This window comes from Gopherus flavomarginatus, chromosome 3 (genome assembly GCF_025201925.1).
Source record: "Gopherus flavomarginatus isolate rGopFla2 chromosome 3, rGopFla2.mat.asm, whole genome shotgun sequence".
NCBI classification, from domain to species: domain Eukaryota; kingdom Metazoa; phylum Chordata; order Testudines; family Testudinidae; genus Gopherus; species Gopherus flavomarginatus.
The window spans coordinates 78,954,104-78,976,369 of NC_066619.1; the positions used below are offsets into that span (position 1 = coordinate 78,954,104).

A 22,266-nucleotide genomic window follows, 5' to 3' on the forward strand; every position below is an offset into this window, starting at 1 on the left:
CATTTAGAAAAATTTAAATACCATCATTCACTCTGTTATAAAGACTGAAAATAATATAGATATTTAATGCAGTACATGAAATTGTGACCTGTTATAAAGCCTGAGTTGACCTCAGAAATTAAGAATTTTTGATTTTTTTATGTAACTAAAAAGATCAGCACCCTCTATCTCATTGTTTTGGAGGAGGGCTCACTGACGCAGTAAATTTCATTTATGTAAATAATTTTAATGGATTATAATGTTTAGACCTTAACATAGCTTGTCATAATTTCAAATTAAATTTTAAACACACTTATTATTAAAAAAGGAAAATGTGTTTGAATTATATCAAAAATCCAATTTAAGAAAATCTAATTTTTTTGTTTAAAAAAAATAGTACTTTTATCCATTCTGATCTAAAGAACAATAGTTGAAATAAAGTACAGTTTCATGAACTGAATCTGTACTTACTGTCTAATGTGTAGATCTAATGGGTAGCTCTTGATTTTTTTTAAAAAAGCTTTAATTTTTTCAAAATTGTCAAATACCTAGTTTCCAGAAAAAGGCATGAAATCGATATAGCAGGCATAATAAAGTTAACTGCTTTAACACTAATAATTTTTCATACAGCTTTAATATTAGTTCTTTTATCAGACAGATACGTTTTAAAGTGTAGATCCAACTAATAAGCCTTAAAATTAATATTGCTGTAAGCAAGAAATAAGGTGTATGTTTACATTTAGATAAGTACTCTATAACTAATTACATATACATATTTTTTTCTTTTCCAGACGGTATACCTCAGGTTTACTATTTTGGCCCTTGTGGCAAATACAATGCCATGGTGCTAGAACTACTGGGACCTAGCTTGGAAGACCTATTTGACCTGTGTGATAGGACATTTTCTCTTAAAACTGTTCTTATGATAGCTATACAGTTGGTAAGTATAAATATATGTGAGTTGATATATATTTAATGATGTGAGCGTGTTTGTTAGACCAGTATGTGGACAGTCTTTGTAGTAGATTAAATACTAATTTATCTGATAAGGGATCTATAGTATACAATCTGTTAAATTGTGTTGGCTGTATTGCAATCCTTTTTAAAGGACACCCATCAATGAAGTATTGCTTAGTTGTCATTTTTTTATGTGCCATAATTTTTGCCTTAGTCTTTAAGGACAGTTGCCTAAATTCAGTATCTGTTTTGAAGAGTTCATTTAATTGTAGCCTAAAGTCATAAGGCTCAGTTTCACACACTCATTTCCATTAAAATAAGCAGATTAAACTCTTAAGTAACATAGGCATTTGCCATCTTACACATTGTCTTAGTCATAAAATTAGGAAAGGGCAATTCAAAAATGCATGGTACAAGCAAAGTTGTTTAAATGGAAAATCTGTGGTTTTGAGGCATTTTTTCTGAGTAGTCTGCCATCAGACTAGATTAGAGTAAAAGCCAAATAATTTTGTTTTTATTTTCATTGACACAGATTTATATTTACTAAGTAATTGCATCTTTTTAAATCCAGATATATAGTGCATCACTTTTTTTTTCCCACCATGGGTAAAAATTTTAAATGCCACTTGGGCATTTTAAATGCCAGTATTTCAGTAATAAGAGCATTTAAAATGAAATAATCAGTATGAACTCGTTACTTAAATGTCACTGAAGAGGGGGATATCCATTTTATGGCATGAATGGCAAAGATTCTATCAATCAATAAAGGCTTATAACATCACAAATGCAAAATCATTTAACAAGCATTCTTTTTCGAATACAAAAATCTTTTTCAAATCTTAATTTATACATCTAGGAGGAAAGCCGTATTCATATTGGCAATGCACTGGCTAAAATTTATATGTACAGAACATTGCATGTCCTTGGAGATCCTTGATTCTGATAGCAAGACAGTTTAATTCCAGGTCTTAGTTTCATGTCCAATAATGTGCACAAAAATGCATTCATTACAGCTTGCTCACTGTCAACTTTACTTTGTCACTTTTTTTGTGATTCATATGAAGCTGTAAGTATAGATTTTTTTTATATGCAAGTGGTGGAGTGTTTTCATCTATACACGTGCTCATGTCCCATCAACATTAAGTGGAATTTAGGCATATGTTGAGAGGAAAATAGTTGTCTATAGTTTGTTTTAAAGGTGATAAGACTTCTATATATATATATATATATAGAGAGAGAGAGAGAGAGAGAGAGAGAGAGAGAGAGAGAAAGCTGATGTAACAATACTTGTGTGTATCTATGACGCTTTCTTGTGGTAAATTGAAGCTTAAACTAAACTCTGTCCTTTCTTCTCTTTAATAAAGATTTCTCGTATGGAATATGTCCATTCAAAGAACTTGATATATAGAGATGTAAAACCTGAGAACTTCTTAATAGGACGACCAGGAAACAAAACCCAGCAAATTATTCATATTATAGATTTTGGTTTGGCAAAGGAGTATATAGATCCAGAGACAAAGAAGCACATACCATATCGAGAACACAAGAGCCTTACAGGAACAGCTAGATACATGAGTATAAATACACATTTAGGAAAAGGTACGTTTGTATTTTAAATGCAGAAACTAGAATTCAACAACTATACTAACTTTGCATGAATTAGTATTTACCTCTGAATCATTCAGTTTGCAGATTGTTAAAGAAACAAATTCTAATCTGTGCTAATCAAAAACTAAAGACTTATGCACTGAATCAAATCGTTATTAAAACACCATAAAAATGGGCTTCTCTTGGTTCTAAAGTCATCCTACCCCATATCATCTCAGATCATGATCAACTCTGTTTACAAATATTGCAGTATGTTTTGTCTTATGGAATGGTTAGATAACAAAGGTGGCCAAACTTCCTGACACCCCCCTCTCCCCCTCTGAGCCACATATGACTATCTTCAGAAGTTTGAGAGCCCGGGCACACCTGCTGGGGCTTAGGCCTTCAGACCTGAGACTGGGCTTGGGGTTTCAGCCGCACTCTTGCTGAAGCCCTGAGCCCCGGCAGGTGCGTCTCACTAGGCAGAAGCCTCGAGTACCCCTCCCGCTCCCCCAGGCAGAAACCTCAAGTCCCCCTCTCCCCACTGGGCAGAATCCCCAACCCTATCACCCGCTGCAAGGCAGAGGTCTTGGGTCCCTCCCCAGTCTGGTAGGTGGAGGCTCTGCGAGCTGCACTTTAAGGGTAAAAGAGGCTCACCCCACAGTTTGGCCATCCACGTTATATAATGAGGATGAAGTATGTGTGATTAACTTTCTTTTAAAAATATGTTGTTTAAAAGTATCACAATTTGCTGTTTTTTAATTTACAAAGTGAATATATTGGATGTGAAAGGATTGACGTTTTCTAAATGCAATAATAGGTACAGCTTAGACAGCAACACTACAGGATTTCCATGCTATCTTGCCTGATCCCTTACATGGAGAAAGACCACTCGTTGGTGTCAAAGGTAGTTCTAGTTTTGATGCCGATTCAGTCCTTTGCCCTTGTGCTCAGTAGGGGTCAGTTATGAAACCAACACTTTGCATAAAGAATTGTACTCTTTGGTTAAATTAATGTAGATGACTGAAATACCTGTATACGGTCACAGCTAATTTTAGGTATTAAGGATTATGCATTTAAGAATTTTTTTATTTTACATGTGTTTGTGCACACCATAATGTACATAGAAAGAAAAATAAAACTTTTGGGGAGCAGTCCATAGTACAGAACCCAGCTATTAATGTATTAACATACACAGATCCAGCAAACAAAAGTAATAGAAATCACATGACTGGCAGAGACCAAACATCCAGTGTTGTCTGAGAGTAAGTTTCTTCAAGAAGTAATATTGAAATAACCTGTGTGACTTAATTAACCTTTGTCTTCCTGAACACATTCTTAAATGTTATCCAAAGGGAACCTGTTGCACATAGCCACATTAAACCTTTATCCTACTTCTTGTTTCTGCGAAGAGCATTAGGCTACCATTTTCATAAGGACAGGTTTTTAAGCCTCTTCTCCCGCGCTGCCACCCCACCCTCAGCCCTCTAACTCTTTTTTTTATTTAGTTCCAAGTCTGTACTTGGGTTTTAGGAATGAGAAAAAATGAAAGATTTGGGTAGGCTTCAGTGTCATACTTTAAAAAAACAAACACTGCACAAGACTACAGATATACTGCTTCTGTTAAAATATAAAACAAAAGTATGTTCAGTGCCCTGCATGCTTCACATACTTCCTTGCTTAGAGTTCTGAGGGGAATGGCTGCAACTGAAATTCAGGTCTTTCTGGCAGCTAACATTGCAGCAAGCCCAAAATACTGCTCTCTTCTGCCCCTTTGAGTACTCTTTTTTGTGTGTATAGTCAGAGATTTTTGTGTATTAAAAAAAAAAATTGTACCTTTGCTATTGCAGGCATTATCTGGGACCCAGCCATTTTGGGCTGTTTCCTCTTCACCTGAAGCAGTCCTAATAGGATTGCTCTTTTTTGCAGGTGTTTTTCCTTGTCTGGGTCCTCTGACTCTGCAGGTAGCATGGCTGAAGTAGCTAAGAAAATCAAGTTTAATATACATTGTTTTTTCATAGAGTTAAGGCTAGAAGGGACCATTAGATCATCTAGTCTGACCTATATAGCACAGGTCATTAAATTTCACCCAGCTACCCCTGTATTGAGCCCAAAAACTTGTTTGGCAAAAGCACATCTTCTAGAAAGGCATCCAGTCTTGATTTGAAGACATTAAGAGATGAGGAATTCACCACTTCCCTTGGTAGTTTGTTTTATGTAAACTATTACAGATGACCATGTTTAGTATCTCCAATGCTGGGCAAAAGTCACAGTTTAAGCAGGCACATGCTTTCCTTCTCTTTCTTCAGGGGAACCTGCGAAGATTGAAAGTACTGCCTCAAAATCTAACTGATTGGAGGGGGGAGGATTTTTAAACTCCTTGTCAATTGAATTTGGCACCAAACATACATCACCAACATTGAGGCATGTTGATTTTGAAGACTTTGCTAACCTGACTTGGTATTGAGCACAAGCAGCACTGAGATTGTTGCTCTCACTTGGGTTAAAGGACATTGAAGGTTGGTGCCCTGATTTTCCTGGTTCGAGCCCAGCTAAGCAGGCTGGAGATTCCAAGTTGCTATCAGCTTCTGAGCATCCAGGACTCTGTCCCTGGATGGAAGGAGAATTAGAGGAAGAACCATCATGCTTCTGAGGGAGGCTTAGCCTTTGTGTCCTGGAACTTCAATCTCGGTCTCACTGTATCAGGACACTCAAAAGGTAGTTTCAATATTTTTACTCACTCTGGCTTCTCTGGTAATGACAGTGGTCAGTGAGAGAACTCAGCAGGCTTCAGATCTTTGATCTGCTTTGCTCATAGTAGATGAGAATTGCAAATTACCAAGAAGTGCTGGAGAAGCATGAATTCCTCACATGGGATAAAATGTTAGCCTTTCTAGATCAGCCCAAGAAGAATAGAAAATGGATTTTCACTCCCAGCTCCAGAGGCAAAGCTCTTCCTGACTTCAGGTTTGACAGAAGTCTTCTTAACAGTACTGTTCTACTGGGAGCAGCTGATCCTTCACATCAAGTTTCAAGCAACTGGTTAGCTGAGACAATCCTGAAAGACACCTGCTTTCACATTATCTGTTTTGGCTCATTTAAATATACCCCCAGTCCTGTGTAGCTGTGAAACCTGTATGAATATTGTCCTTTGGTATTTGTATGGCACTGAAAACTTTCACCAAATGCCTAATTGTCATAACTGTTTTTTTCAGACAGTTTGGCATCCATGTCTGCTTATATTTAAAATAATAAGCTGAACAGATCACTTTCCCCATCTTCAGCTCTCAAGAAAATGTGAACAGTTTTCCAATTCTAATAAAGAAAAATCCACTTTCATCTTGGCACAAAAGATGGAGTTAAGTGGAGACTCCATGATTGCAAAAGCTTTCTTGAGAGAGGATGTGTTTCATACCATCATGGAGACAGAATCCTTTTGTAATTCCAGTCTGAAAAGTATTTTGTGGCTTTTTACCAATATTAGGCCTTATGATTCCATGTGCTTATGTGACACCATTGCCCATTCTGGATCTTTGCTGCTACGGGGAATGCTGTATGTCAGTGAGTATACTTGCAGTGCAGGCAGAACTCAGCATCAATGGCAGATATGTCTCTCCTGGACTGGGGACAGAAATTTCTGTACTCATTCCCTCAAAAGATTATTTGGAAAGTTACAGGATAGCACCAAGATGCTGTGACCTGGGCTCTGTAGTTTTGATCTTCTGATCTACTTGAATTGATACCATCACTGTAAGTCCTCATGTATCATACCTTCTGTCTTTTGGGTCTGGGATGAGATTCTTCACTCAGCTCCAGTCTCTCTCAAGTATTCTGCTGAGGTCCAAAATATGCTATCAAAAAGCAGGAAGCTTTCAAGTAGATATATCCACTTGATGAAGTGGAAGAGAGATTTTCATTCTGACAACTTAAAAGTGAGTAGAACCAATATGGTGATCCATTGCTTTTATCTTAGACTGTTACACTTGGAAGAATATGAACTGTCTTACTTTATGCTCACTTGGCTACCATCTCTGTTTTCTTCTTCCTGGTTGAATTGGTTGGAAAAAAAATGTTTTTCACTCTGCAGTTATCAAGTTTCTGATAGGATTCCTCCAATTTTGTGCTGGTGCATGAATTAGCTCTACCATGTAATTCTAATTTTGTTCCCACAAAACTTCTGGAACCTCTATCTGAACACTTGTGTAACTGTACTCTGTACCATTTGTATGAAGATGCATAGCTTTCCTCCATGGATATGACATGTGTTCAGTGCGAAAGAAATATAGCATGATTGTACTGTAAGGTGGTCCTGCATCCTCACCCCCAAATTCTTACCTAAAATGGCCTCTGATTCTATCTCAGTCAGGTCATTAACCCGCCTCTTTTTTTCCCCAAAGCCTGATTTACAGGTAGGGAGGTCACTTTCCATTCTTTAGATGTCTATATAAGAGATCACATATATCCACAGGTTCCACAGACTTTGTGTGATATGTGGTGTTAAGGCCATAGATCAAGTTACCAGTTCTGAAAGGCTGTCCAAATAGGTCATGCACATGATTATAACTGAAGTGTTCAATTTCCCAAGAGTTGGTATTTGTAGGAGCAGTTTTCAATATAAATGTTTCTTTGCCTCTGTAAAAGTATGTTTGAAGATCATCCATATGAATCCAGACTTTCTGTCCATCTTCTTATAGAAGCAACTCTGAAGAAGAACTGTATTGAATTAGTGAAAGTAATTGAAGGGTAAGTGGGCCACTCCTCTTTTTAGGCCATTGGAACACTGTATATGAGAGTCTCGTACAGGGATGAGTGGCCTCACCTGAGACTCTGCTCTAGAAGATTGTGTGTTCACGTACCAGGAGTGCACTTATTTCGAGAATGGATCATGGGGGCAGTCATCTTGAAGAACCACAGTTATTATCATAAGTAACTGGGTTTCTTGGGGTGATTTGGATTCCTGGCACCTGGAATGCCTTGTAAAGTGGTTTGTGATTGTGTGGATAAGCAGGTAACAGCACTAGATGTTTTGCATACTGTTCTGTTTATCATCATTACTATATTGCCCACTCTCTGCTTTTAATTTAGTTATTTTTAAAGGCTCACACAATTGAATGTGTCAAAAACATACAGACATGAAATTTACCTCTACTTCTACCTTACTTGTACCAAAACTGGTCATCACATAGAAACAATGGTAGCAGATGAGAAATTATCTTTTATTTTGCCAGGGAGTGGAATCTTGGAGTTCTGTGGAAGACATTTATAGTCACCAATCTTCCAAAGTTGTTGTTCTGCTGATTTAATCTAGTCCTGGGCATCCATCAAATAAGCAACTCCCTGGCAGGGAGACTCATGAACAAAAATGCTGAGGACCATAGGTTTGCTTGGAGTGAGGCAATAGAGAAGGTTATCACTCAAGGCTTTCTGTGTCAGGGCTAAGAAGTGGTATTGTACTGTGACAAAGTTCCTCCTCTACCTTGGTGGGTCCTGCGCTTATTGGCAGATTTGCTCACCTCAGTGATCTTCCCCACAGTCTGGATCAACTCCTCCTATGTCTGATCAGGAGTTGGGAGGTTTGGGGGGAACCCGGGCCCGCCCACTACTCCGGGTTCCAGCCCAGGGCCCTGTGGATTGCAGCTGTCTATAGTGCCTCTTGTAACAGCTGCATGACAGTTACAACTCCCTGGGCTACTTCCCCATGGCCTCCTCCAAACACCTTCTTTATCCTTACCAGAGGACCTTCCTCCTGGTATCTGATAACACTTGTACTCCATAGTCCTCCAGCAGCACAGCCTGTCACTCTCAGCTCCTTGTGCCTTTTGCTCCCAGCTCCTCACACGCACTTCATCTTCTCTGGCTCTCCCCTCCCTGACTGGAGAGAGCTCCTTTTTAAACCCAGGTGCCCTGATTAGCCTGCCTTGATTGGCTGCAGGTGTTCTAATCGGCCTGTCTGCCTTAATTGGTTCTAGCAGGTTCCTGATTACTCCAGTGCAGCCCCTGCTCTAGTCACTCAGGGAACAGAAAACTACTCACCCAGTGACTAGTATATTTGCCCTCTACCAGACTCCTGTACCCCACTGGCCTGGGTCTGTCACAGTACAAAACACTTGTGGAAGATTGCCAACTCAATTTAAACCTAGCTGCGGAATTAGTTTACCCTCTTCTAGATGTACCCTTTTTAGATATCCTTTAAAACAAATGTGCCAAAGGCAGGTTGGAGGAGCGTTCTTTCTTTGCGCAGTAAAAAGTGGACCTTGCTTCTTGTCAGAGGCCTTCTCAATATAAACAAGTTAGAGCTGCTACTTGTCTCAAAATTCTTAACCACAGTATAGATTTTTCAGAGCATCTATTTATAGATACTATCAGGAAAACTCTGCAGTGAAAGCTCAATTGATCATCAGCTGTCTCGCAATCCTTTTCAAAGATTGACTTTGAGAAATAGATTATTTTGAAGACTGAATTCAGAATAGAAAAAATTCAACATAATTCTCATTCATATAGGGACTTTTTTGTAGCTTATAAATAAGGCTGCGTTTTAGTCACGGGCATTTTTAGTAAAAGTCCTGGACAGGTCACAGGCAGTAAACAAAAATTCACGGCCCATGACCTGTCCATGACTTTTACTATATACCTCTGATTAAAACTTGGGGAGAAGGGGGTGATGTGGAGGATTGGCAGGGCTGTGGGAGCTTGCCTTCCCAGCTCCTGGGAAGCAGCGACCTCCAGCTCCTAGCTCCATGTGCTGCTTCCACTCCACCCCAAACCTTGGTGTACAGCCCCCACTGCCTGGGAGCCATGGCCAATGAGAGCTGCAGGGGCAGTGCCTGCAGGCGGAGGCAGCTTGTGGAGCTAGGAGCTGAGGGAGGGGAGTTCCTGTTGCCCTTCTGGGGAGCCCCCCCCCGGTAAGCACCGCCCTGCACCCCAGTCCCAGCCCTGAGTCCCCCTATACTCAAATTCCTACTGCCCTGGGGTAGGAGGGCCCGAGGCTGCCCCAGCAGCTGTTGATGCGTTTGCCCGGGGCTGCCTGAGCTGCTGAGGGCTCTCAGGCCAACCGAAGGGGCCATCGCTGAAGTCACAGAGGTCACGGAAAGGAATCTGTAACTTCCATGACCTCTGTGACAAACATGGAATGTTACTTGTAAGAGATAAAATCCCCTTTAGAATTTAAATCTGTTTGTCATCTGTCTAACTGCGGCAGCAGCAGCAGATGGAAAATTCACTGCAACTATTAAGTTGTGTGCTTTGACCTAGCCTTAGTATTCCCAAGTGTTTCCAGGACCACAAAATATAGCATACTGACCTACATAGCCTTGATCAAACATATTAAATTCTAACAATTAATTTATTTTGTGATGTCAGTGTTTTATTAAGCTAATTTCTACAGATAATTCCTCTTGCAGCTTGAACGATCTAGCCGTGCTTGTTAGTTGTCTGATTGTCCATAGTGTCTGAATTGGCCCTCCTGAAAACAGTGAGCTTTGGATGAGGGAAAAATTGTAGGCTATAAATTCCTTGTCTGTGATCCAAACTCCAGGTTATTTATACCATCTTTTGATATACACTGAAAGATCCAAGGAAAGAAGGTTTAGTTTACTCTTTGACAGTTGCAAATCTGTGCAACCTAGTGAGTTCTAATACAGACAGGTTGTCAGTTAAATCTCATATAAGCAATATGGGTATACATTTTACTTTAGTTACATGAGAATGTGAAATTGCTGGTGTGCTCTGAAGGCCAGAAGCTCACAGGGTACCTACCTGGGGACACTCCATTACATCAGGCCTGTACTTGAAGGTTCTCTTTGTCTGAAGAGGACCCTTTCGCATGTAACACAAGCTCCTAGATACTCGCTAGTCTGTCAGTAGCTCCACATTTTTTCAGTCACACCTTCCCAGGATAGTCTCCCCAATTATGTGTTCCTCAATGTATACACTTGCATTTAGCCATATTATAATGTATATTGTTTGATCTAAATCTCCCAATTTATCAAGTGCTTTAGATCACTCTGAATCAGTGAACCTGACCTCTTCATTATTTAGCCCTCCCCAAATTATTCTCATCTGCAAACTGTATTAGTGATGTTTTTGTTTTCTTCCAGGTCAATGATAAAAATTAGGGCTGTCAAGCAATTAAAAAAATAATAATCACAATTAATCTCACAATTAAAAAAATTTAATCATGATTAATAGTGCAATTAATTGCACTGTTAAACAATAATAGAATACCATTTATTTAATTTTTTGATTTATACATTTTCAAATATATTGATTTCAATTACAATTGAATACATTCAATTACAGAAAACAAAGTATGCAGTGCTCACTTTATATTTATTTTTAATTACAAGTATTTGCACTATAAAAATAGTATTTTTCAATTCACTTAATACAAATACTGTAGTACAATCTCTTTATCATGAAAGTTAAAATTACAAGTGTGGAGTTCTGTGTTTAAAAAAAAAAAAAAAAAAAAAGGGAGGGGCTGTAAAATTTTAGAGCCTGCAAATCCACTCAGTCCTACATCTTGTTCAGCCAATCACTGAGACAAACAAGTTTGTTTACATTTGCAAGAGATAATGCTCTCCGCTTCTTGTTTACACTGTCACCTGAAAGTGAGATCAGGTGTTCTCATGGCACTGTTGTAACCGGCGTCGCAAGATATTTACGTATTAGATGTGCTAAAGATTCATATGTCCCTTCATGGTTCAACCACCATTCCAGGGGACATGTGTCCATGGTAATGACGGGTTCTGCTCTATAACAATCCAAAGCAGTGTGGACTGGTGCATGTTCATTTTCATCTGAGTCAGATGCCATCAGCAGAAGGTTGATTTTCTTTTTTGGTGGTTCAAGTTCTGTAGTTTCCTCATCGAAGAGTTGCTTTTTTAAAGCTTCTGAAAGCATGCTCCACACCTTGTCCATCTCAGATTTTGGAAGGCACTTCAGATTCTTAAACCTTGGGTCGAGTGCTGTAGCTATATTTAGAAATCTCATATTGGTACCTTCTTTGTGTTTTTGTCAGATTTGCAGTGAAAGTGTTCTTAAAAGAAACAATATGTCCTGGGTCATAATCTGAGACTGTTATAACATGAAATATATGGCAGAATGCAGGTAAAACAGAACAGGAGACATACAGTTCTCTCCCTGGGACTGCAAATCAACGAAAAGAAATCCACCCTCACTCCAGTACAGGAACTAGAGTTCATTGGAGCTCACCTGGACTCTCTCATGGCCAGAGCATCACTACCAAGGCCATGTTCACAACAATGACTTCCCTGATATCAGTGGTCTCTCACAGTCCATGGGTAGATGTACGAACATGCCTACAACTATTGGGACATATGGCTGCTACCACATTCATTGTAAAACACGCCAGGCTACACATGTGATGCCTTCAGAGATGGCTGAGTGAGTATACATCCCACAAAGACGCAGGCTAAACAAGAGAATGACACCCACCACAAAGGTGATAAGATCACTATGTTGGTGGACAAACCCAATGAACGTTTGCTCTGGTGTTCCATTCCAACAGGAACAACCATCTGTTCAGATCACAACAGATGCCTCCCTGATTGGATGGGGGGCTCATCTGAACCAACATACCACTCAGGGCAAATGGTCCCCTGTGTAAACACATTTTCACATAAACCTACTAGAACTACGCATGGTATGCAATGCATGCTGCCACTTCCTTCCTCTGATAAGAAACAGAATGATACATTTCCTAACAGACAACATCGCATGTACTATATCAACTGCCAAGGTGGAGCACGATCCCGCTCCTTATGTGCGGAAGCTCTAAAACTATGGAACTGGTTCATAAAGCACAATATCACTATCACAGCATCATACCTACTGGGCCGCCTGAATATCACGGTGGACACACTAAGCAGACAGTTCTCACAAGAATACAAATGGAAACTCAACGACGAAATAACACATCGTATTTTCCACAGATGAGGAACTCCAGTGATAGACCTGTTTGCGAAACGAACAAACAAGAAATGCCCAAAGTTCTGCTCATGTGCAGGACAGGGAGCACAATCACTGGGAGACGCATTCTTTATCAAATGGAATGCCCCTCTCCTATATCCCTTCCCACCGATTCCTCTGATCTTCAGAGTCATACACAAAACATGAACCGACAGGGCCAAGTTCATCCTTATGCCAACATGGCCCAGACAGACTTGGTTTTCTTGACTCGCAAGGCAAATATGCAAGCCATTCACTCTCCCGTCTACACAATCTCTTGTCACGGGACAACAGTCTAACCCCTCCATCCAGATCCAGGGAAACTCCACCTGAAGGCATGGCTCTGCCCTGAGGAATTAACCTGTTCTGACCAAATAAAATAAGTACTGATTAATAGTGGGAAACAAAACACACTCTACTTACCTCCAAAAATGGAAAAGATTTTCCTTGTGGTGCCAAACGAAACAAATATCTGCACAACAGGCACCACTTCCTGTCATCCGGGATTACCTACTATCCTTAAACTCAGGATTGGTTACAAACTCGATTAAAGTTCAGCTTGCAGCCTTCCACCAACAGATGGATGAGACATCAGTATTCGCCCATCCCACTACTAAGAGGTTCGTAATGGGGCTACAGAACATGTACCCGGATATCCATGAACCCACAACAGCATGTTATTTAACTTAGTACTCAAATGCCTAATCAGAAAACCATTCGAATCCTTAGCATCATGTTCTTTACTTCACTTATCTATGAAAGTGGTATTCTTGACAGCCATCACATTGGCACAAAGAGTGAGTGAGATAGGGGCACTCATGGGTCATCCCCTATACACACTATTCTACAAGGACAAAGTGACTCTTAGGACGCATCCTAAATTCATGGTCAAAATATCATCCTCATTCCACCAATTCACTTACCTACATTCCATTTGAAACCACACAACAACTCCCAGGAGGCGTTGTTACAAACATTAGATGTCTGTCGCGCCCTGGCCTTTTATCTGGACAGAACAAAGGCCTTCAATTAATCTTACAGACTATTGATATCAATGACAGAAAGATCAAAGAGTGCGGCTATATCCACACTAAGACTATCTAAATGGATATAAAACTCCCTATGTAACAGAGAAGCCCCAATGGGCATCAGAACACGCTACACAAGAGCCGTAGCGGCTTCCATAGCATTCCTGCACAACATACCTATTCTAGACATATGCAGAGCAGCTACCTGGGCATCTGAGCACACATTCACTAACCAGTATGTCATTATGCTCATCATGAGTGCAGACACAATGGTAGGCTTCATGGTCATAGCTGCAGCTACAGGCTCAGCTCCGAAGTCCCTTCCATTTTCATGAAGGCACTGCACTCCATTCACCTGAAGTAGAGCACCCACAGAGACAGCACTCGAAGACGAAGGGAAGGTTACTCACCTTGTGTAGTAACTGAGGTTCTTCAAGATGTGTGTCCCTGTCAGTGCTGCACTACCCACCCTCCTCCATTCCACTTCGGAGTAAGAACTAAATGCTCTACGAGAGAAAAGGAACTGAGGGGCTCGAGGTGTGCGCGGGCCAGAAGAGCCACCAACGGCATTGCGAGACAGCTATTCCGCATGTGTTCCTCCACCAGACACTGCTAGCAAAAATCTCCAATCAACTGTGCCAGGACACACTCCACCTGTAGTGGAGTACTCAGAGACACACATCTCAAAGAATCTGTTACTGCACAAGGCAAGTAACCTTCCCTTTCACAGCAAAGAGATTGAACTACAGTATTTGTATGAGGTGAATTGAAAAATACTATTTCATTTATCTATCATTTTTATAGTGCAAACATTTTGTGATAAAAAAATATGCAATTTGATTTCAATTACAACACAGAATACAATATATATGAAAACGTAGAAAAACATTGAAAATATTTAATAGATTTCATTTGGTATTCTATTGTTTAACAATGTGATTAAAACTGCAATTAATCACGGTTAATTTTTTTTTAGTTAAACGCATGAATTAACTCCAATTGATTGACAGCCCTAGTAGAGAGAGAGAACATTCATGGAGAATATATCAATATCTTCTTGGACTTTCTAAGAGAAAGTCCAGAATTTACTTGAGTGTGTGGAAGAATATGAACTTTATAGCCTGAATCTTGAATTTAAATCTCTTAATTTGTCTTTTTCCCCTCTCTTGAATAAAAACTTCTTTCTTCAAAGTAAAATTAATCTACCTCTATAGTATGTTATAGTTTGGGGAATATTTTCTAAAATTGGTACCTTTCTTGTGACTGCAGTGTGAAGAAAATGAATGTCAAAATCTGTCTGTTTGTTAATTAAGGGCATAACAACCCCCATTTTGAGCCCTCGCTAGAAAGTTGCTTTTTTTTTTATTTCTGAAAAATGTTTCTGGTGGCCATCACATCCTTCTGGTGGAATCATATACGGTTTAGTAATTTTTGATTCTTACAGTTGCATCTTGGGAAGATTCTTTCTGGAGAAGTACTGCAGATTTATCATCATAGAATATCAGGCTTAGAAGGGACCTCAGGAGGTCATCTAGTCCACCCCTCTCTCTGCTCAAAGCAGGACCAATCCCCAGACAGATTTTTGCCCTAGATCCCTAAATGGCCCCCTCAAGGATTGAACTCATAACCCTGGGTTTAGCAGGCCAACACTCAAACCACTGAGCTATCCCTCTCACAAAAAAAGTTAGAAGAAGCCAGATTAACAATTAATCTAATAATGATAATAATAATAGTGTAGAATATGACAATCTTAGTAAAATGTGATAGTGAGAATAAGTTACCAAAATATTTAAGCTTGGGCATGATCAAAGTGGGGCTCCCGCTGTGCATCTTAAAATGTTTTCAGAAGCTTTTTCTAAGTTTTATTTCTGTGTATAGAGGAGGCCTTGCTTCCAGAAGCTGCAGTTCTTTGAACTGACTGATTTTTATGAGAGAACCAACTTATATCTGAAAGCAAAATTATTTTTTTCTCTAAAGAATGTCATATTGTCCAATGTGATTTTAGTATATTACACATGAACATCCAGATTTCATCATCTCTGAATTTTCTGACTCATGCAATTAATTTTCAACCTTTAGGTCTTAGTAATGTAATGTTTTATAGTCACGCAGTACAATAGAAGTTAATTTGAAATTGAATTCATGATGGATCAACTGAAGAAAATGTGTTTTGAATGTAAGTTCAGTCAAGTTTTCTTGACTGAACTTACATTCTGATGTGAATGATTTAGGGCTAGGATGTGATCTTCCCTTATAGGAGCTTTTAAATTTCTGCCCTCTCATGTGCCCTGAACCAGGAGCTGATCCTTGCAAGCAGGGCTAACTCACCCTTTCTCTAGTGCCGGGGTAGGCAACCTATGGCACATGTGCCGAAGGCGGCACATGAGCTGATTTTCAGTGGCACTCACACTGCCCGGGTCCTGGCCACCAGTCTGGGGGACTCAGCATTTTAATTTAATTTTAAATGAAGCTTCTTAAACATTTTAAAAACCTTATTTACTTATATAAGTAAACTACTGTAGTACGTACTATAGACTTATAGAAAAAGACCTAAAAACATTAAAATGTATGACTGGCACGTGAAACCTTAAATTAGAGTGAATAAATGAAGACTCGGCACACCACTTCTGAAAGGTTGCCGACCCCTGCACTAGTGCTTATTTTGTAATGAAAGGGATGCCGGGGCTTAAGCAACTTTACTTGCATAACTGATGCAGCAAGCCCAGACGTGCCAGGGCTATGAACTGTCAAGGCTGCTGAGGCTCAGCCCTGGTGCAAATTAAGCACTGCCCTTCTCTCCACAGTTAGGAGACAAGTTCATGTCCTCTTACTGCACAAGCCTGCAGAGTAAGACTGGCACACCTGGTGGAGCAATCTGCATTATCCTAATGCATGATGCGCTGTTTGTTCTTTCCATGCCCACCGAACAGCTCTGGAAGAGAATGCTTCTTGCGCCTTTCCATTGTGTAAGGCTTTGTTCATCTTGCACAATTACAAATTTATCTGAACTGCTAATAGAGCTTCTCCTTGCTGTTTTGTTTTAAACAGGACAGTTGTTAAACTTTATCTATGCTACTAAATGTGGTGATATTTTTAATTTTGTCTGCTTCTCATTGTGAACATTTTAATCTCCTCTTATATTGACGAGTACTTCAAATCTACCTTTTTCAGACAAACTATTATTTAGAACACATTAAATGCGTTTAGCTGTTGAACACCATATGAACAGCATATTCTCTTCTACGAGTAATGGCCATTTAGCTTTTGTCTATAAAAGGTCCACTAAAATGAGTGGTCTTGCCTAGAGTGTGGCTTTTTCTAGTTACATTTTAAACAAAAAACTGCCCTATGTTCTACACAAATTACTTCAGATTAAAAAATTTTTGTAGCAAGGTTTTTCACATTTGCTATAACCTAAGAAAAGATTGGAAAAGAAGCATTAATTGCAGCAAACTTTTCTTTGATTAAAATATGAGTCATAAAAGCAACCATTAATAGGATCCTTAAATAACTACTGGCATTACTTAGACAAATTTAATAAATATTCTATTTGGAAACAGTTGTCATCATACTATAGTCTGACACCTCTCATTTCTTTGCTTCTTTATTACCAAGTGCATTTGCAGGGAAACAGAAGAGTTTATTTAAATTGTTGTTGCTTTCCCATCTGTGGACTTAATCATGTTCATGGAAATGGAAATTTATTTCACCATAGGAACTTGGGAAAACGTGTCAGGAAAAAGTACACCAACTCAGAAAAGTACATTATCTTCTTGCAGCTGTTCTTCATGACAAATGAGGGGAAAAATACAGCAAATCTGAATTGTGAAACATACACTATTTAGAAACAAAGTGTCAACTGTTCTTTGAAAGAGAACTCCAAGTTAAGCAGTTCTGTCAAATTCAGTTGTAAAATATGGTACCTATTTGTCAAAATGCTGTTTCTTTTTAAGGTCAAGTCCTTTTAAAGGAATAAGCATTTTTAAAAACTGGTTCTGTTGGGAAGGGAAGCAACTGTAAAATGTAAGGACATCACAATGCAAAGTAAATTCACAGTTCCTTAACTATGTTTAAGATTTGATCTGTAAAGGCAAATTTTGTGCTATGAACTTCCTGATCTACTATAAGGAGTAGACTAGATAAGTTTGTTCAGCATTAGCTATATCTATACTCTCTTTATAAAGATAATTAATAGTAGTAATCTATTATTGCTTTAAAACTGGGTGACCAAACAACATTATACTGTTGAGACTGAGGAGTTACTTGTGTATTTATGGAACTGCTTTCAATCCAATGAATCACCTCAATAAAAAAAAAAAAACTATATAATTGTATGCCTCCATCTCCAGTAGTAGAAGGCTAATATTGCTGACTTGCAGCAGTAATTTTTCTATTGGTTTTAAGATCTTTGGGTATCATATTGTATAATTGAATAATCTGAAGATCATTAAATTACCTATATTGAAGACTCTTAAATATATTGATATCTGTAATTTTAAAATGTGAATAATACTTTGTCAATAAGAAATGTGTGTTCACTTCAAAATAGTCAGATTTTCAGAAACCAAAGAGCACTTGTGAATTTTGCAAATTTGAATCACTTGTGTTCTCTTTTGGAATTTACTGTTGTTGGTTTTCTTATTTTATTCTCTTGTAAACTTAATGGAATACTGTGGCTTGACTTCCGGAATTCTAATACACTGACTAGCACTTCATTAATGTAAACAAAAATTGTATTACTGCAAAGTAATTCTATTCACAGTTCTACTCTAAGGTCTGCTAGCTAGAGGAATAAGCTACAACTGCTTGCTTCTTCAATGGTGCTTTTCGACTGAAAAGTCAGTTTTCCATGTAAGACTTCTTTCATCCCCAATAAAACCTTCGGCTTCCTAAAAAACTCCATTAAGTGGATAGATGGGGAACAAATATTGCTTTTTCCATGTATCACGTTAATTTTCATCATTTTAAGAAGGAAATTTGTTCAATGACAGACCTAAATTGTTCTAATTTAACGTAGTTGAAAAATGTGGACATGTTTAATGAAAGTATGATTTTAAATATCAGATCAGTTTCCTTTTATTAAAAAAATGACTTGTATGAGTAAAATGAACATACCAGTATTCTGCATTGGCATTTTCTGTTTAACTCTCTGCTCTTAATAGGATCCAGAATAGGCAAAAATGTGTACTTCTTCAATATGAAATTTTACATTGTTAAACTTCTAAACATATTAAAACTTTTTCTAAATCACATGAAAAATTAAATTATGCATTAAGCAGATGTAATGGTCTAATAACCTTTTTATTTTATGTTACAGAACAAAGTAGAAGAGATGATTTGGAAGCTTTAGGACATATGTTTATGTATTTTCTCAGAGGGAGCCTTCCGTGGCAAGGTTTAAAGGTAGTGCTTTTAATATCTTCCTCTCTCCTTTTTTTAAAAAAGTCATCTTCTCCATGGTGTTTCCTTAGTAAAGTTATCTCCTAAAATACTTTCTGAAGTTATAAATTTATATCTTTCACATCATAGGCTGATACATTAAAAGAACGTTATCAGAAAATTGGAGACACAAAACGAGCAACACCTATCGAAGTATTGTGTGAAAACTTTCCAGGTAATGACTGTGTTACTGAAGAAGAATCTATGTTTAAAATCACACTGCAGTAAATCCTTTAATACTGTAGGACTGTGTGCATTACTAAGAAAAATACCTTTCAAATACATATAAAATAATATGGTAATGAATGTAACTTAAAATATAATGAAACATCGCAGAGTTTTGTCACTGACTGTTATTGAAGCTGGGGGATTAGGAGAGAGGCCCAAAACCACTAATTGTTCAATATATTGACGTTATATGGGGAGGAGAGAAGAGGGGAGGAAGTTTATTTCCAGTTCTAGGTAGTGAGCAGTTTGTCATGAAGCATAAAATTTTGGTCTCCCTTTCATCCGTAAGAAAGCAGATTAATATTTTTTAAAAATACTTATTGTAACACTTTTCTTACTGGTAGATGACCATTATTTTGAAGTTGACTTACTTTAAACTACTTGTAACTCATTATTTTGGGCATTACTCTTGCCTCTGAGTCCCCCCTAACAATTTTTGTGGTATTATAGTTGCATTTTCCTATACAAAAAGATATTTTATTTCCCTGATTTCTCTGTAAAAGACTCAGGTATATGAAACCGACTTGCTACCCAGAAGCACAGAAGCAGAAATTGACTAAACAGAAACTTCTCTCAAATACACAAAATAAGGGGGAGAAAAGAAAAAAAAGTTTTCTGGTATATTAACCTCTCGGGTCTAGTAATCATAGATTTTAGCATGATTTTTAAAAGTTGATTTTTTTTTGGTCTGTTTGGCTCCCATCCTGCAAACATCTACACATATGGCAGTTCCATTAAATTCAGTGGGATACTCATGAACATAAAGTTAATTGGTGCATAATTGTTTCTAGGGAGAAATGCATTAACTGCTGTGGAATATGAAAACTAAACTGATAAGTAAATTAACATGACATAAAATCAATCTGAATTTTATATAGAAAGCTAAAGATATATTTGATTTGTTTTTAAGTATCAATGATTAATGTAATTGTTTAACCATTAATAAAACAGAAATGGCAATTATGAATATTTCTCATTTGTATAGAGGAAATGGCTACATATCTGCGTTATGTAAGAAGGCTAGATTTTTTTGAAAAACCAGACTATGACTACTTAAGAAAACTCTTTACAGACTTATTTGATCGGAAGGGCTATATGTTTGATTATGAATATGACTGGATTGGGAAACAGCTGGTGAGTTCAGTTGAGCAAAGATGTATTTTTGTCTAACCAGTTTTTTAACTATAGTAGTTAGTCTTAATATTTATATGATTTTTCTTGAACATTATAAAATTTACTAAGATTATGAGTCAAGCTACTTTTGTGAAAGCTGCAGAATAGTTTCCATTGTAATTCCCTGTTCTTACGTATTGTGGAAATTTATGAAATATCACCTTTTGGTCTGAGATTTTTTTCGTACCGGGTCTCTTCCCAGAAGTATGGTGGTGGTTTTTTAAACGTCAAATAAAATTCCTTCCTCTGTTTTATAATTGGAGGTTGTAGGAATTCTAATCATATTTTAAGTAACAGTTTGTCATTTGAAACTTTGCAAGGACAGAGTCGTCATTGGGATTGTGTGGTTGTTTCATTTTGGGGAATTTTTTCCAAATTTTTAAGCAACTGAGAAATCACTTCTCAGCATCTGAGGTTTATAGCGGAAACTATACTAAAGCCTCATTCCCTTTGATGTCACAAAGTGCACGTCTTCCCTGTCCAACCTGACAGGCACATGAGCTGCTGCTTTCAAGCTTTCCCTGAGACGGGTAGCTTGAAGGAGATTCTAAGTACCTCATTAAACTACTCAATAAAAATGTCCTTTTAAAAACATTTTTTACTACTGTCAGGAACAGTAGAAAAGTTTGCATGTGACTAAATGATTAGACCCCAAAGTTAGGGTCTCAGTTGATCAGAAAATGGTGGGAGATAGTATCTGTAGAAAATTCTAACTTTTCACTGAAAAATTTAAAAAATTCAATTTTTGGCCAAAAAGCCCCAAACTTTTTTTAAGAAAACCCAGACAGAAAGTCAGTCAAAGATTCACGGAAAACATAGTCTAAGTTATGCTCCAATGTTCTACAAGTTCTAAGCTTTCATTTTACAAAATTCTGTATTTGGGTTATAGAATTTTTTCTGCAATAATCTTGTAACGCTTTCTTCTCTTTTTACTTACACTAAATTTAATATCATATTCCTGTATATACATATTCTTATCTACTTACATATTTTGATAACTTATTCTCACTATCATGTTTTACGAAGATTGTCATACTCTACACTATTATTATTATTATTATTATTATTATTAGATTAATTGTTAATCTGGCTTTTTCTAACTTTTGAGGGCTTGGCTTTGCAACCCAAATAACATTCAGTTAACATTGTTTTGTTTTGGGTTTTTTGTACATAACAATAATTTTGTTATGGGGCCCTGTCATGGATAAGGTTCCTGTTGTGCTAAGCAGTATAAAAACACAACTAAATGTGTTCTCTGCTTAGAAGAGCCAACAATCTAATATGAGGGACAGTAGGATATATAATCTTCATCCTTGCTTACATGCAATAATGTATACAGGGATGAAACAGAGACTTCAGAGCTAACCTTGATCATGTGCGTAATTGATTCTTAAGTATAGGAAAGTATGTGTCAGTTCCCTATGAAACAACTGTGTGCTTTTTATGTGCATGATTTTATAGGATTATGGCATATACATAGTACTACAGTATGCAGCACATAAACTTATAGCAACAAATGTATTGTAGCTTTTAACAAAAGTTAATATTCTGTAGCACCCAGAAGGGAACAGTCCAAGTTTGAGAACATCTGAAATCTTTTATTTGGCACATTCTGTCTTTGATTACTTAACCATGCTTGTTTAACATTGTACAGATATAATCTTTCTATAGATTCTAACTTAAATATAGTTAAGTTTTTTACTTACTCTTTACTTAAAGTGAAAAGGTAGGAGCTTCCCTGTTTAGGATTTGGAAATTCTGTTAACTTCTACAAATTTGAAGTGTGTTTTAAATTCCACAATCTGTAACTATTTATACATCACCAGAATGCCTTCTCCCACACATGCTTAGATGGTGTATAGAAAGGAACACCTTCCTTGGGCATGATCAAAGTGGAGCTCCCTGC

General features: G+C 37.7%; 1 protein-coding gene across 12 annotated transcripts in view; it reads left to right on the plus strand.

Annotated features, from left to right (window-relative positions):
* Positions 1 to 22,266, plus strand: part of CSNK1G3 (casein kinase 1 gamma 3) — a 146,917-nt gene that overhangs the window by 82,488 nt on the left and 42,163 nt on the right. For all 12 annotated transcript variants that reach the window (XM_050945866.1, XM_050945871.1, XM_050945867.1 and 9 more), the window contains 5 exons: positions 771 to 919; positions 2,301 to 2,535; positions 18,838 to 18,923; positions 19,050 to 19,134; positions 20,173 to 20,321. In XM_050945866.1, coding sequence (XP_050801823.1) covers positions 771 to 919; positions 2,301 to 2,535; positions 18,838 to 18,923; positions 19,050 to 19,134; positions 20,173 to 20,321 — 704 coding nt within the window. The remainder of the gene's footprint in view (positions 1 to 770; positions 920 to 2,300; positions 2,536 to 18,837; positions 18,924 to 19,049; positions 19,135 to 20,172; positions 20,322 to 22,266) is intronic.